Raw genomic sequence first — 16,275 nt, 5'->3', positions numbered from 1 at the left:
TTTTCGGCAGCTGCCGCACAGGGCTGGCTCCTGTTTAAGGGATGGTCCACTAGGACTCCGAGGTCCCTCTCACAGTTGCTACTACTGAGCTAAGTACTATGAGAAACAAAATGTTTTCAAAGGAAAACAACCCAAGATTCCAAGTGCCTTTTGGGAAAAAAAAACATCTTTGGGGCAACACTCCGCAGAGATGCATCATCCTAAGTTGCCTGGCCTGGCCTGGCCTGGCCGCTCAGCCTCAAAGCCAGCGGGAAGTGTGTGGTCCGGTTAAGCCGCCTTGCAAGCTACTCCATTTCCTTCTGACCCACGTAGGCCTTCTTCCCTCCGGCCGATACGCACCCAGGATGGAGCGAAGGTGTCCCTCCAGTGTCTGCAGGACCACGTTCTTGATGTCCTGGACGTTTTTCCCCAAAAACTGCTCGCAAGCCACAGCCAGGAGTTCCTTCTCAGTCATGATCTTCACCTGCGGGGCAAAAGGGGTCAGCGTGGGGGTGGGGAGTCCGCAGAAGACCAAGGGCTCGCTTGGCTTCTAGGATCGCCCCAGCTTGGTTGGGCTGGGAACCCCCAGAGCCAACCCCCCTCCCCGCTTTTAAGAGCTTCCAGTAGGGGGGACCGATCAGGAGAACAACCCAAGGAGAAACGGTTGACCTCCGGTGTAGACACGGAAACGGTGGACCCGGGTTAAACCTCCTTTAGAGTCTTGTATGCGGCTAAGTTCAAGGGGTCTCCGCCTTAAAAAGGGTCTCTGGGCCCCCACAAAAGGCGAGGCTTCCAGTTCATTAGACAAGTATTTTTCAACCTAAAGAAAAGTTCAAGGTAGGCGGACTTCAACTCCCAGAATTCCCCAGCCAGGACAGCTATTTGAATTGAGGGGTCATTCTATACTGCCCACCCCCCCACACACACACCCAGACTTGTGGCCTGTTGCAGATTTTAAATCTGTGTTTCTTTGGGCACTTGGAGAGGGTGGACTTCAACTCCCACAATGCTCCAGCTGGCTGGCTTCCCGGTTTCCTGTTAGCTGGGGAATTCTGGGAGTTGAAGTCCACTCGTCTCCAAGCGGGCAAGATTGAAAAAAGCTGAACTGGACCAGGCAGGAATCAGCCCCAAATTCTATGGTCAGCATTTTTTTATACCTCTCTTCCTCCATAGCTCCCACTTGCCCCCTTACCCCACCCAGCCCCCCCATTTCAGGACCCCAAGATTATTTTGCAGTGGATGCAAACACAGCCAAGAGGTAGAAAGAGGTTGTCCTTGACTTACAAGAGCTTGTTTAGTGACCGCTCGGCACTGGGAAAAAAGTGACCGTTTTTCACACTTTCGAGCACTGCAGAAGGCCCAGGGTCGCGCGGTTGAAATTCAGACACTTGGCCACTGACTCACATTTGGGACGGTTATAGCGTCAATGGGCGGGAGCCCGATTCCCTTAACAACCGTAAGAATTGCAGTGATTCGCTTAACAAGAGTGGCGAGAAAGGTCGTAAAATGGAGCAAAACTCGCTTAACGTCCGTTTCGTTTAGTGACAGGAGCTTTGGGCTCCCTTGTGATCCCAAGTGTATTTTGGGATCCAGGTAAGGAAAGGAATCCAGCAGACAGGCTCTGTTAAAACTGTGCAAGGAAGAAGGGTCAGTAAATGGGTCTGGGGGAGGGAAAGAGGGTGGAGCAGGTCAATGGGAAGTAAAAAATTCCTAAATTCCGAAGCCCCTCTTGATTTTTACAGGGTCCCCCCCCCACTTAGCTGGCTTACTTTTATTTTCATCTGGCTTGGTTTTTTTTAATAATGTCCTAAAAGCAGGCAGTCCTCAACTTACGACCATTTGTTTACTGACCGTTGGCACTGGGAGGGCGGGAAAAAGGCACTTACAACTGTTGCAGCAGTCCCCAGGGTCACGTGATCCAAAATTTGGGCATTCGGCAAACAAGACACTTAAAATGGTGGCAGCCTGCTGGGGAGGTGAGATGTTTAAAATTTGCGGCTTTTCAACAAGCCAAATCCAAAGCCGGATTTAGAACACGGAATTGTAGGGTTCGAAGGGACCTTGGAGGTCTTCTAGTCTAACCCCCTGCCGGTGGCAGGAGACCTTGTACATCAGGGGTCTCCAACCATGGGCCGCTTTAAGAGTCGTGGACCTCAACTCCCAGCTTAGCTGGCTGGGGAATTCTGGGAGTTGAGGCCCACGACTCTTAAAGCGGCCCATGGTTGGAGACACTTGTCCTAGCTCATTCTGGGCAAATGCTTAGTGGCTGTGCAACGCCCTTCACAACCACACTGAGGGCCTTAACAACCATGGCCGAAAAAAAGGTCGCAAAATCAGCCGAGACTCCCTAAAATGGCTCGCTTAGCGACTTTTAATTCTGCGGTCGTAAGCTTGAGGACAACCTGGATACCTGGAAATAATTGGGATGCGTGGTGCCCTCTGAGCTTCATTGCAGACCTTTCATTACCCAACTAGGTAATGTCATCAGTGCTGGAAGGGAGTGAGGTTTGGTCTTTGTAGAAATAACATAGGTGGTTTGGATAGAATATTTGTAGCTCAGGGATGAAGCCTGGGATGCCCTCTGAGCTGGGGGGTTTTCCTTGCAGACGTTTCATGACCGAACTAGGGAACATCATCAGTGCTAGGAGGAGGAGGAGGAGGAAGAACAAGAGGAGAACTGTGGGGTCCTTGGTGCCCTCTGAGCTGGGTGGGTTTCTTTGCAGACGTTTCATGACCCAGCTAGGGAACATCATCAGTGCTAGATGAGAGTGGGGGTTTTGGAGAGGAGGAGAAGGAGGAAGACTATGGGGTCCTTGGTGCTCTCTGAGCTTGGTACTTTTCTTGCAGACGTTTCATGACCCAACTAGGGAACGTCATCAGTGCTAGAAAGGTGTGTGTGCGTGTGTTCCTCTCTATAAAACGAAAACTCTTCCTTCCAGCACTGTTGACATTCCCTAGTTGGGTCATGCAACGTCTCCAAGAAACCCGCCAAGCTCAGAGAGCACCGAGGACCCCACGTTTCAACCCTGAGCTACAAAGATGCTCTTCTACCGGTGCGAAAGAGACCCCCCCCCCGGCAGCATTGCTGACAAACGGCTCCCGGCTCCACATCCGTCCTAACCCTGAGCCAAACGCTGGAAGACACCAAACGGAAAACCGGAGCAGAGGAGAACCTCTGTGGGGCCAGCCCCACGACCCGTCTCGAAATCCGGCAAGGCAGATTTCCCCTGGCAGGCTCTCCGTGACGTGTGGAGGAGGGAAGCACCCGTTTAGCGACCAAGTGAGAAGAAGCAGCAGCAGCAGCCGGGCTTCCCACCCGAAAGGTGGCCGCTGTGCAGAGTGCAGGCTGGCGGTGGTGGCGGCGGCGGGGGGGGGAGTGAAGAAGCCCCCGTCCCCAGCTTTGGCGAAAGAGAGGCCCCCTCCGTCTGGGTGAGCGCCGGCCTCCTGGCCGGCAGGAGGGAAGGTTAGACCGCACACATGCATTCCTCAAAAGAGCCGCCGGAGGTACCGTACCTGGGCCACACCTGTGACAGTTAAAGCTACCCCCTCCGCCGTCTCTACGTCCTCGCACCTGGGCTGTAACGTCATTATCTCTAGGGAAATCCTGCCAAAAGACGTAAAATATTGGCGCGTTTCCAGGTGGCTGGCCCGGCTCTCCCCTTCTTCGCTGGGAGGGGGGGGACACACCTGCTCAGAGGCTCCAAGGTAACGCATTTGGGGTGCGTGTGTGTGACCGGACTGCCGGTTTCCTTTAGCCTCCCAACCCCCCCCCAAAAGGTGAGTTTTGTGGGAGTAGCTTTCCGCTCATCAAGGGGATTGTGAGATGCTGCTGGGGCTGGGAATGGTGGGGGGGGGCACAGGAAGGTCTGACTTGCGGGACCTACGGTGTGTTCTCCCCCCTTGCAAGCCCCCCCCCGAGGGAGTTGGCTGGAGGTCCGGAGGCTGAAGGACGGACAGCCCCAAAGACGCCAAGAGTTCCTGGCTAGCTTCAGCCCTAGTGTCACAAGATCCACGGGTGGGGACCCTTCCCTGGCCTTGAAAATTAAGGAGGGACACCCCCCCCCCCGCGTTTTTAAATAAAGACAGTAAATAACCTGGCAAGCCATGTGTGAATGTGCCTGACCTGTAAGAGTATCTGCAGTCTGATAGTGGCTTCTTTTATTAGCCCCGAGATTCCTATCGTTTTTCATCTTCAGCAATGTTAAAGAGTATGGACTTCAACTCCCAGAATTCCCCAGGGTGTGTGTAGGTTCCTGGGGAACTCTGGAAGCTGAAGTCCGCCTACCTTCACATTGCTCGTTTGGAGAATGCTTGCCTTAACAAAACCTTCAAGTGAATGGCAAACCTATTATCTCCTTCTTCCGTGACCCGGGCTAAGCTGGTCTTCAGAACTGACCAGCAGCAGAGACTGGCTGCTAAGACCACCGGCTTCAGAGGGGGCTGTTTCTTGTCTCGAGACCAGAACAAACCCTGGTTTCCTCTAGGGAAGGGGCTGCCCTACATTGCTGGCCCTCCGACCCTTCCCCTGAGCGCTTGCCTCCAGAAATCGCGGGCGCTCCCGTCACTGGAGGTTTTTAAGAAGAGGCTGGACAATCACTTGTCTGAGATGGTATAGGTTCTCCTGCTCAAGCAGGGGGCTGGACTAGAAGACCTCCAAGGTCCCTTCCAGTTCTATTCTATTTTTTTCTATTCTATTCCATTCCATTCCATTCCATTCTATTTCCTATTCTATTCCATCCTATAATTCTTTCTATTCTTCTATTCTATTCCATCTCATCCCATAATTCTATTCTATATTCTATTCTATTCCATCCCATAATTCTATTCTATTCTATTCTATTCTATTCTATTCTATTCTATTCTATTCTATTCTATTCTATTCTATTCTATTCTATTCTTTAATTTCTATTTAATTTCTATTCCATTCTCAGACTAAAGCAGGGTTATCTGGTTAAAATGTCCAGAGGATGGCAATAATGGATTTGAAGCTTAACTTCTTTTTTGATGGAGGGTCTTTTGTTTTTTTAAAGCAGGTGACTTTCTGGTGTGGAGATCGAGACCAACAGATGTCCCAGGTCAGACCTGGGTGTTTTTACAGACCTCGGGCCACATCTGGCCCTTTGGCTCTTCCTATCCGGCCTGCACGGATCGCTTTTATCTTGAAAACAATTGGGTTTTTTTCCCAATTTCTATACGTCCTTGACTAATGACAGTTCACTTAGTGACCGAAGTCCCAATAGAAAAAAGGGACTTGTGACCTTTTCTTCATCATTGCAGCATCCCCATGTGGTCACGTTATCAAAATTCAGACGCTGTGGCAACTGACTCATATTTACGACAGTTGCAGCATCCCAGGGTCACGTGATTCCCCTTTGGCGACCTTGCAACAAGCAAAGCCCATGGGGGAAGCTGGATTCGCCTCACAGCTGTGTCACTAGCTTCGCAACTTAACAAATGTGACAAGAAAGGTCATTAAAGGGGGCAAGACTTACTTAACAACCATCTCGCTTAGCCACGGAGGTTTGGGGCTCGTTTGTGGATTACCTGTATCTTTTTTCTTTCTTTTTCAGGGTCCCCCAGTGATGCAAAACTGGACGGGGAAGACGAGACTCGTCTTCTGAGCACCCATGGTGGCTGCGCGGCAAACCGGAAGTCTTTTTTTTTCTTTTTCTTTTGGCAAGGTACCCATGTCTGTGCGCAACCTCAGCCCCATTGGCTCTGCTGTCTCTACAACAATCCCACTTTCTCAGGTGTCTCCTTGGGACAATTAATGGCTCACGCCTACCCCAGGTTGGCGGGGGTCTCCTTGGGCAAGAGAGACCTAGCATGGGGTGGAACGGTTTGCCCCGGTGCTCAGCTGCCCCCCCCCGACAGTTCTTTGACCCCTTGGCCGGGTGGTGCTGTGTAAAGTTTGCGAAGCGCCGTCCAGGGTGAGCAAGTGCCACAGAGCCTTCCCCATGCGCCCCTCTGGATTACCATGGAGGGCACGAGCAGGTAGCCAGAGCCAGGGAGAGAAGTGGGGGGGAGCCAAGGAGAGAGAGAGAGAGGGAGGGGGAGGGGGAGAGAGGGAGAGGGAAAGAGGAGTGGGTGCCAGGAAGGGCCCGCCGGAGGAAAAACGGGCCGGAGGGGGTCCCGGTCTGCTTTGCCGCTGCTGCTGCTGCTGTGCTGCGTAGGACAGGAGGCAAGATGGAGAGGGGTTAGGCAGACGTGTGAAAGCGGGACGGTTATTACCTGAGCGACCCCAGTTACGTACAGTGGCACCCCCTCCGACGTCTCAATATTCTCACAGCGACATAGGATGGTCATGACTTCCAAAGACAGTCTGAGCAGCGATAAATAAGGGTGGGACACCAAACACACAAGGCGGTTACCAGAGAGCAACAGAAGCCCCTCGCCGAGAGAAAAGACGGGCTTTGTGTGTCTGTGGGGGGGGAGGAGAGGGGGGAAGTGGGCGTTATTGAGGGCAGGAAGCTTGGCTTTGTGGGTGGGTGGGCGCTCCGACACATGGGGGAGATCAGCCTTTTCCAGCAGGGTCCGGGCAGATGGATCGCCCCCCTCTTGGGGTCCTACACCCAGGAGGGGGGCAGTATTGGGGTGCAGAAAGTCCTGATAGGACCTGAGCCCTTGGTGGGAGCACCCCATTGCTGCCTTTCCCCCAGAGACTGCTTTGATTTCTCTTTCCAGGCATCTGATGTAACGGGTGGCAACGGACGGACCGAAACTCATCCAGGAGAGAAGCAACCCAGAACTAAGGAGGAATTTCCTGACAACTGGAGCAATGGGTCAGTGGAACGACTTGCCACCAGAAATTGTGGATGCTCCATCGCTGGAGAGGCTTTCGAGAAGAGACTGGACAGCCATTTGCGTGACACGGTCTAGGGTCTCCTGCCTGAGCAGAGGGTTGGGCTAGAAGACCTCTAAGGTCCCTTCCAGCTTTATATTATTATTATTACTATTAGTACTACTATTATTGTTGTTGTTATTGATCATCGCACAGTCAGCCAGATGTTGACTGGATATGGCGTTTTTGTCTACCTATCGAGTCCTTCCCAAGGACCTGGGATAGGCAGATGTGGATGTTTGATGGTATTACAGATCTCGTGGCAGGATGGAAGCAGTTCCTAGTAAGGCTGCCTTTTGCAACTGACTAATGGCGAATTTGTCAATGCCAATGATGGTGTTCAAGTGGTGCTTCAGATGATGATGATTATTATTATTATTATTATGCTTTTATTCATAAAACATGAAACTCAGTCAGCTGAACATTCAAACGGACTGGCGCTGATGGTTGGCACGGGTTGCTGCCAGCATCCTACGTCTCAACCAGGTATCTCCTTAAAACGTAAGATGTTCCGAGTAGCACAGTTTTTTGTAGCTTTGCTGGAGTTATGGCAGGAAGCTGCAATTTCTTGATGTGTTTTGCAAAGTTTTTGGACATAGCTCCCGGTGCCCCGACGACAATAGGTAGCACTGTTACACGTTTCATCCATAATCGCGCAGTTTCGATGGATGATGATGATGATTCCTGGATCCCTTCCAACTCTGTTATTCTGTTAATCAATCAATCAGTCAGTTGATCCCTGGAGGTCTTTAAGAGGAGACTGGAGATCCACTTGTCTGAAATAATATTAGGGTCTCCTGCCTGAGCAGGGGGTTGGACTAGAGGACCTCACAGGTTCCGTCCAACTCTGGTATTTGGGGCCCGCTTTCTCCGCCTCCTGTCCAGGGGTGCTTCTGCTTGCCCGTTGCAGTGAAACCCAGCAGGCTGAGCCGTGGATGGGAAGCTGGGGAGAGGGGGGGGCTCAAGCCCCACTAAATTTTGGGCCAGCAGGCTGATCCAAATATGGAGCTAACGGGGGCAGCTGGTTGACTTGACTTTCTTAGGGGCCTGGTAGAAGAGGGAGCTGAAGTCTGCTGCGGTTCTGCACAGCCTCTTTTCTGCTCGCAAAGGGACCCTGGAGGTCCTCTAGTCTAGTCCAGAGGTCCCCAATCTTTTGGGCACCAGGGACCACTGGTTCTGTGTAGAGGTTTTTTTTCCACGGACTGGAGGGTGCGTGGTTTTGTGTGCTGCCTGCATCTCACGGATGGGGCTTTGTTTGTTTCTGAAAAACAAACCGGTACCAATCCACAGAGTGGGGTTGGGGGACCCCTGTTCTAGTCCGACCCCCTGCTCAAGCAGAAGACCCAATGCCAGGGATGGACAAGCTTGAAACTTTTTAAGATTTGTGGACTTCAACTCCCGGGATTCCTGGGAGTTGAAGTCCACATGCCTTAAAAGTTCCCTAGGCTGGACACTCTTTATCCTACACCATTCCGGACAAATGGCTGTCCAGTCTCTTCTTGCAAACCTCCAGCGATGGAGCACCCACAATTTCGGGTGGCAAGTCGTTCCACTGGCTAACTGCTCCAGCTCATTTTGCGGAGAGGCCATGGTCGTCCCAAAGGTGCTTTTTTCAGGAGGCAACTGGAGTTTCTTGTTTTTCCTTTGAAGACCTTTCGCTTCTCATCCCAGGAGCTTCTTCGGCTCTGGCTGGATGGTGGGGAACAGAAGGATTTATACTCCTTGCAGAAGGCTGGTCATTTGCCTCCTTTTGGAGAGTCGTTGAGGCCACTTGGAGGTTTGCCTGTGTCCTCAGGGTCACCTGAGCGGTGCAAATGGGTCTGGGGGCTTCTTGGCTGCAGGATGTTTTCTGCCCTGGGTCCCTTCTCTGTCGGAGACGGGCGCAGGCCGTTGCAATAGGAATCCTCCCATTCCCCACCATTCAGTCAGAGTGGAAGAAGCCTCTGGGATGAGAAGCGAAAGGTCTTCAAAGGAAAAACAAGGAAGTCCAGTTGCCTCCTGAAAAAGCTCCAATTAATTGCACCTGCTTTCACCGGGCTGGTGGCCTCTCTTGCACGGAGGATGCCCGGGAAGGAAGGAAGAGCCAGGAGTGACCACCCCCCAGCCCCCCCCTCCATCTCTCCCCACTCCTGGGAGAGGCAGAGGCTGGAGGCCACCACCCAGGGGCCTTCAGGCTGGCAAGCCGTCCCAAGGTGAAGGGGGGACCCTTCCCTTCCTGCTGCCCCCCCTCCCCTTTCCCAGGTGGAGCAGAGGGGAAATTCTGTCTGCGCAGCGGCCCCTTCTTCTGCCCCGGTTCCCCCAGAGCAGGAAGGGAAGGGGAAGGGAGGGGGGGGATCTGCTGTCCCTCTGTAAAAGGGGGCCTGGTGGGGGCTGCGAGGACTTTGAAACAGAGCCCTCCCCCCGTGCTCCAAAGGCTTTCCAAATGGGGACCTGGTGCCGACTTTGGGGACCTGCAAAGGGGGCCCTAGAAATTTCGAAGGGAGCTTTCAGGGCCACCCCCTCGCTCCTGGCCCTCCGTGGGGCAGCCCAGCTTCCACCCCACCCCAGCCCAGAGGAGGACTCCCCCCCATCTTTGGGTCTTCCCCGGGTAAACCCAGAGCCTCGTCTTTTTCTGTGTTAGTACAAGCAGAAGGGAGAGGAGACCCCGCCCGCCCGCCCACACCATCCTGTGCTGCAAAGCCTCGCCCACCGCCCAGGGTGCCTCACACAGCAAGAACAACAGCACCATCACAAAAAGGGGGTGTTAGAGGCTGCACAGAAGACACACAGCGAGGGAGGGGGAGAAGGAAGGAAGGAGGGAGGGAGGGAGGGAGGAAGGGAGAGCGAGGGAGCGAGAAAGGATAGAGGAGGGAGGGAGGGAAGAGGGAAGGAAAAAAGGAAGGAGAGGGAGGGAGGCAAGGAAGAAAGGACAGAGGGAGGGAAAAAAGAGAGGGAGGGAGGGGAAGAAAGAGCAGAGGAGGGAGGGAGGGAAGGAGGAAGAGATGGGAGAGAGAGAGAGAGGGAGGAAGGAAGGAGAGGGAGGCAGGGAGGGAGGGAGGAAGGAAGGAAGGAAGGAAGGAAGGAGAGGAAGGTAGAGGAAGGAAGGAAGGAAGGAAGGAAGGAAGGAAGGAAGGAAGGAAGGAAGGAAGGAAGGAAGGAAGGAAGGAAGGAAGGAAGGTTCCCATCTGGGCTGGCGCCAAGCCACTGGATGCCCATTCATTAGCTGCAGAAGGCAATCCTTCCCATCAGAAGCCCCAAGCGCCCCCTACTGGCTCTGGAGAGCAACACATACACAACCGGAGAAGCAGCCTTGCTCACGGGTTGGTTGTGTGGTGGGACAAAAAACAACAACAACAAAAGCTGAGGCACTTTTAACTTCTGGGGTTAAAAACAAGGTGAAAGTTAGCATCAGCAAATGCAAAAGGAAAAAAAAACCAGAATGAAGAAATGGGAATATCCAGATTTGGGCAATCGGCGTCTCCAAGCTTCTAAAAAAATAAAAAAAATAAATGCAAAATGCACCTGTCATGTTCTAAGAATGGAGCATATTCACCCTCCAAAAACATACTTGCGTGTTTTACTGGGATGTTTTAAAAGATTTCCGGCGTGGCCACAGCCTGGGTGTGTGTGTGTGTGTGTGTGTGTGTGTGTGTTCTTAAACTCACGTGGTTTGGTCACGCCTGCTCACAGCAGCCTTTCGGTTTGAAGTTACAGTGTGAAAAGTTAACGCTCTCTTGGGGAAAAAGTGGTAATTAAAAAAAGACAGCTGTGAAGTTGAATTAGGACTCCTAAAATATGGAATTTTCGCATTTTAAGAACCAATCCGGCTGCGTTGAGCCTGGGACTCGGGAAAGGGTCGTTATTTTACCTCAGGGCTCTTCCAACTCGGCCCTTGGATGACTCGTGGACTTCAACTCCCAGAATTCCTCAGCCCAAGCATGCATGCCTGGGCTGAGGAATTCTGGGAGTTGAAGTCCACGAGTCATCCAAGGGCCGAGTTGGAAGACCCCTGTTTTACATGGATGAGCAGAAGCGTAAACTCCTGATTTTAAGGAATGGATTCAAGAGATGCGTTCTTTACACTATTAGTTTTTGAAGTGTCTGCTCTCTTTTTGAGGGAGATGGATGGTCTAGAAATGCAGAATATAAACCAATACATACCTAGACCAGGGGTGTCCAAGCTTGGCCCCTTTAAGACTTGTGGACTTCGACTCCCAGAATTCCCTAGCCAGCCATGCTAGGTGGGGATTCTGGGAGTTGAAGTCCACCCATCTTAAAGCATGCAGGCTGGGGAATTCTGGGAATGGAATTCCACCAATATTAAAGCAGGCTGGCTGGGAATTCTGGGAAATGAAACCCACCCCTCTTAAAGCAGGCTGGCTGGGAATTCTGGGAATGGAAGTCCACCCCTCTTAAAGCTGGCTGGGCGGGGAATTCTGGGAACTGAACTCTACAAGTCTTAAAGAGGCCAAATACCCCTAGTCTAGCTTCTACTACCAAGGAGAGTATGGAGAAATGGATTTTTACATGATCTACATTTAATAATGTTCGGAGGCAAATTAATGCTTTATCAATATATATGGATTTCCCCCCCTAAATTGTTTGTTTTCCTCTGGCATTTAGCTTATTTGAATCCCCACCAACGTATGGTGTTTCTTACTGTATTATCCCTTACTGTATGGTTTGTTTTCTTACACTTCACTAAAATGAAATTATAAGTAAACTTCCTGTGTTAACAATGGAGGCCGAAGTCATCCTGATTTATTTACTTATTTATATTTATTTCTACAGGCAGTCCTTGACTTACAACCGTTTAGTGACTGTTCAAAGTTACACGAAAGGACCTTGACTGTTTTTCGCTCTTAATGACCGTCGCAGCATCCTCGGAGGTCAGGTGATCAAAATTCGGACACTTGGCAACTGACTCGTTATTTATGACGGTCACGGTGTCCCGGGGTCATGTGATTCCCCTTTTGCAACCTTCTGACCAGAAAAGTCAATGGGGGGGAACCGGATTCGCTTAACGACCATGTGACTCACTTAACAACGGCAGGGATTCGCTTAACAACTGTGGCGAGAAAGGTCGGAAAACGGGGCAGAACTCACTTAACAGCTATCTCGTTCAGCAATAGAAATTCTGGGCTCAACTGCGGTCGTACGTTCGAGGACTAGCGGTATTTCATATTTCTTAACCAGAGATCTGCCTCGGGAGAGTAGCTCTGGGTGGACTACAAATATCATATTGATGTCCAAAGAGCTTCAGTTTTGGGGTTCAGAAGATTAAGGGGAAGTTTGCGCCTACTGGTTCGGGGTTCCTATCAATGGGTGGCTGTTCTGAGGCTGAACCCAGGGAACAAATTGGACCTGGTTTGCACTAGCCCAGGGTTTGCCAATTCTGGACTTCAACTCCCAGAATTCCTGAGCCAGCAAGGGGGAACTATGGCCCCATTCATGACTGGTGGACTTCAACTCCCAGAATTCCTGAGCCAGCAAGGGGGAACTATGGCCCCATTCATGACTGGTAGACTTCAACTCCCAGAATTCCTGAGCCAGCATGGCTCAGGTTGGAAACCTCTCCCTTTACCCTCAGCATAGTTGGCTCAAGAATTGTGGGAGTTGAAGTCCACAAGTCATAAAAGAGCCAAGGTTGCCTATCCCTGCACCAGGGGCCAGCCTACTCTTTCTAGGAGCAGGGAGGATTTTACCAATCCAGGGCTGGACAAAGATGGCAGCGGGCAGACAACCAGGATTTATTTGGTTGTTCAGTTTGGGGTGCTGTCCAAATCAAACAAAATTATGGGGTCCCTGGGTGCTCTCTGAGCTGGGTGGTTTTCTGCAGACCTTCCAGGACCCAACTAGCTAATGTCATCAGTGCTGGGAGTGAGCAGGGATCACCCTTCCTAAACCCCAGTTTTCCTCTTTGTACTTTTAACCCTGTTGTTGTTAGCTGCGAAGTCATGTGCGACCCATCGCGACCCCACGGACAACGTTCCTCCAGGCCTTCCTGTCCTCTACCATCTTCTGGAGTCCATTTAAGCTCAGGCCTCCTGCTTCAGTGACTCCATCCAGCCACCTCCTTCTCTGTCGTCCCCTTCTTCTCTTGCCCTCCACCTTTCCCAGCATTAGGCTCTTCTCCAGTGAGTCCTTCCTTCTCGTTAGGTGGCCAAAGCATTTGAGTTTCAGCTTCAGGATCTGGCCTTCTAAAGAGCAGTCAGGGTGGATCTCCTGTAGGACTGACCGGTTTGATCGCCTTGCAGTCCAAGGGACTCGCAGGAGTCTTCTCCAGCACCATAGCTCAAAGGCCTCAATTCTTTGGCGCTCAGCCTTTCTTATGGTCCAGCTTTCACTGCCATACATTGCAACTGGGAAGACCATAGCCTTGACTATACGCACTTTTGTTGACAGGGTGATGTCTCTGCTTTTTAGTGTGCTGTCTAGATTTGCCATGGCTTTCCTCCCCAGGAGCAAGCGTCTTTTAATTTCTTGGCTACAGTCCCCATCTGCAATGATCTTGGAGCCCAGGAAAACAAAATCTGTCACTACCTCCATTTCTTCCCCATCTATTTGCCAGGAATTGAGAGGGCCGGATGCCATGATCTTGGTTTTCTTAATGTTAAGTTTCAGCCCAACTTTTGCACTCTCCTTCTTCACCCGCAACAAGAGGCTCTTTAGTTCCTCTTCACTTTCTGCCATTAGAGTGGTATCATCTGCATATCTTAGGTTGTTGATATTTCCTCCGGCAATCTTAATTCCAACTTTTGATTCATCTAGCCCTGCCTTTCTCATGATGTGCTCTGCATATAAGTTAAATAGGCAGGGCGACAGTATACAGCCTTGCCGGACTCCTTTCCCAATTTTGAACCAATCAGTGGTTCCGTGTCCAGTTCTCACTGTTGCTTCTTGGCCCGCCTATAGGTTTCTCACTTTTAACCCTACTTTACCCTTTTTGAGAAAAGGCTGGGCAGCCATTTGTCTGAAATGGTAGAGGGTCTTCTGCTTGAGCAGAGGGTGGGACCAGAACAGGGGTCCCCAACCTGTGGGTCACAGCTCATTTGTGCTAGCCCCACGGCCGGAAGGTGCAAAAACAGGATGCCACGCCTCGGGGCGCAAAAATGGGGCACTGCCGCACCGCGGGGTGCAAAAGCGGGTCACCGCCATGCTGCAAGGTGCAAACTGGGTGCCACCACACCATGGGGCACAGAAATGGGCCACCACTGCACCGCGGGGCACAAAAACAGGGCGCTGCCACACCACAGGGCACAAAAATGGGGCACTGCCGCACCGCAGGGCGCAGAAACAAGGCACTGTGCCAGGCAAGAATGGGGCAGGGCTAGAATCACGCGGGCGCTAGCCCCGCCTCATTTGCGGTGCAGGTTGGTGACCTTTGGACTAGAAGACCCCCCCCCCGAGGCCCCTCGTGCTGTTATTTAACCCTATGAGCAGAACACCATGTTAACCCTAAGAGGGCACGACGGCTCAGCGGTTAAAGATGCTGAGCTTGTCAGCTGCAAAGCTGCACAGCCAGGGTTCAAGACCTGAGTGCCACACGATGGGGCGAGCTGCCGTTTCTTGCTCCAGCTCCTGCCCAGCCAGCAAAGCATTCAAATGCAAGTGGATAAATAGTGGGAAAGCAACAGCATCTTGTGCGCCTCGACGTACGGTCACGCTGGCCACGGAAATTGTCTTCGGACAACGCTGGCTCCCTCAGCTAAGAAAGGGAGGTGAGCACTGCACCCCCGCCTCCCGAGTTGGACACATAGCACGGATGATGGTACCTAGTTTGAGCAGGGGGCTGGACTAGAAGACCTCTAGGTCCCTTCCAGCTCTACTCTGCCTTGGTGGAGCAGTGGGCTAATGCCCCCTTAAGTAACACCAGCTGCCTGCAATTAGTGCAGGTTCGCGTCCCACCAGGCTCAAGGTTGACTCAGCCTTCCATCCTTCTGAGGTAGGTAAAATGAGGACCCAGATTGTTGGGTGCAATTAAGCTGACTTTGTAATAATGCCGCTTGGGGTGTGTGTGTGAAAGCCCTAATAAGCAGGCATATACATAGAATGAAGGCTACTGCTAAGCTTGTAAGCCGCCCTGAGTCTTCGGAGAAGGGCGGGATATAAATGGAATTAAAATAAAAAGAATAAAAATAAAAATACTCTATTCTAGTTTGGTCATGAAACACCTGCAAGCAAAGCACCAAGGACCCCGCAGTTCAACTCTGAGCTACAAAGATCCTTTTTCATCACAACCAGGATTGGAACAGCCAGCAGGGGTGTTGCTTAGATCCACCACCGCTGGCAAAGCTGCCAGAAGATTCCACGGCTGGACCGAGGAATTGTTTTCTTCGCAGCAAGGCTTCTTTTAGGGGGTTTTGGGACTGTATCTCAACTCTGAGGAAAGCTCTCCAGGGAAGAAGTATTAAAAGTGGCCCTCAAAACTGATTATAATTTGAATTATAGGCAGTCCCCGACTTACAGCCAAAACCGGGACCGCCATTTCCCCTGCAAAGCGAGTCTTGCCCCATTTTACGATCTTCACTGCCACCTCTCTTAAGGGAATCACTGCGGTTGCTAAAGGAACCACACCGTCATTAAACGAATCTGGCTCGCCCTATTGAGTCTGCTGGTCGGAAGCCAGCTGGGGAAGGTGACCAGTGGCGCTCACGAGACACCCCCCCCCAAGGCGGCGACAATCGTCATAAATACACATCGGCTGCAAATGCCCAAAGTTCTGATCGTGTGATGCTGCAAGGATTAGAACGGTATGGAGCCGGAAAGGGACTGCGGAGGTCTTCTAGTCCAGCCCGCTGCTCAAGCAGGAAAGTGTGAGGACCGGCCCTAAGTTACCTTTCTCTGGGGCTGTTGTAACTTTGAAAGGTCACTAAGTGAAGGACTGCAAGCTGAGGACTAACTGTATGTGCCTCAAACGCGGCAATTTAAAAATCGTGCTGTTTTAGAAGCAGGCAGATGTGACTTTGGGGGGGGGGAACGTTTTTCCCATTTTCCCGCCGGCCCCCCCTGCCCAGAAAGCAGGAAGCGGACACTGCCCCGGAAGGGGTCCCGGCACCCAGACTGCCTGGAAGCCCTTCCTCGTCTACGGACAGGGTGGACGTGTGACCCTGGGCCTGGCCCGGAGATTTGGCCCCTGCCTGCAGGTGGAGTGACTCCGTGGTCCGCACCCCATTTCTGGAGGGTCCCTACAGGAGAAAAGGATCAGCCAGCTGGGGGAACTCTGAAAGGGTCCTGCCTCTTCTCCCCCTCCCCCATTAACGGCTCCGTGCCTCCGTTCTCTCCCCAGGGTGAAGTTGGAGGCAGCCCACGAAGGGAGAAAGCCAAGGGATGCAGGGGTTCAGGACCGGCCCCGAGAGGCAGCAGGCAACCTGCCAAGGTACTCCTTGTGCCTACAGGACTACAACACGCCCCCCCCCTCCACAAGTCACAACAAAGGCATGCCACATCTAGGGGGACGGGAAGGAGGGTCCTAC

General features: G+C 52.1%; 1 protein-coding gene and 1 long non-coding RNA gene across 11 annotated transcripts in view; one reads left to right on the top strand and one right to left on the bottom strand.

The window, feature by feature from the left end:
• FLOT2 (flotillin 2) overlaps window positions 1-16,275 on the bottom strand; it is a 38,750-nt gene that overhangs the window by 9,231 nt on the left and 13,244 nt on the right. For 2 of the 9 annotated variants that reach the window (XM_081338071.1, XM_081338073.1), the window contains one exon: window positions 340-463. In XM_081338071.1, the coding sequence (XP_081194197.1) occupies window positions 340-454 (115 nt within the window). In that variant the 5' untranslated portion in view covers window positions 455-463. Of the gene's footprint in view, window positions 1-339; window positions 464-3,492; window positions 3,584-5,523; window positions 5,946-6,210; window positions 6,657-16,275 lie in introns of those variants that run through there. The other 7 variants (XM_081338074.1, XM_081338070.1, XM_081338067.1 and 4 more) reach the window with 7 other exon arrangements.
• On the top strand, window positions 5,522-16,266 carry LOC308674268. Of its 2 annotated transcripts, XR_014027844.1 has the most exons (4): window positions 5,522-5,660; window positions 6,664-6,901; window positions 11,591-11,693; window positions 16,089-16,266. It is a non-coding gene; the product is annotated as an uncharacterized lncRNA (long non-coding RNA). The 2 variants fall into 2 exon arrangements; XR_014027845.1 differs by lacking the exon at window positions 16,089-16,266 and having other exon boundaries at window positions 11,591-12,963.

Source organism: Vipera berus (assembly GCF_964194415.1).
Source record: "Vipera berus genome assembly, chromosome: 1".
NCBI lineage: Eukaryota > Metazoa > Chordata > Lepidosauria > Squamata > Viperidae > Vipera > Vipera berus.
The sequence above is the reverse complement of the archived record's forward strand: the minus strand, read 5'-3'. Positions and strand labels throughout refer to the sequence as shown.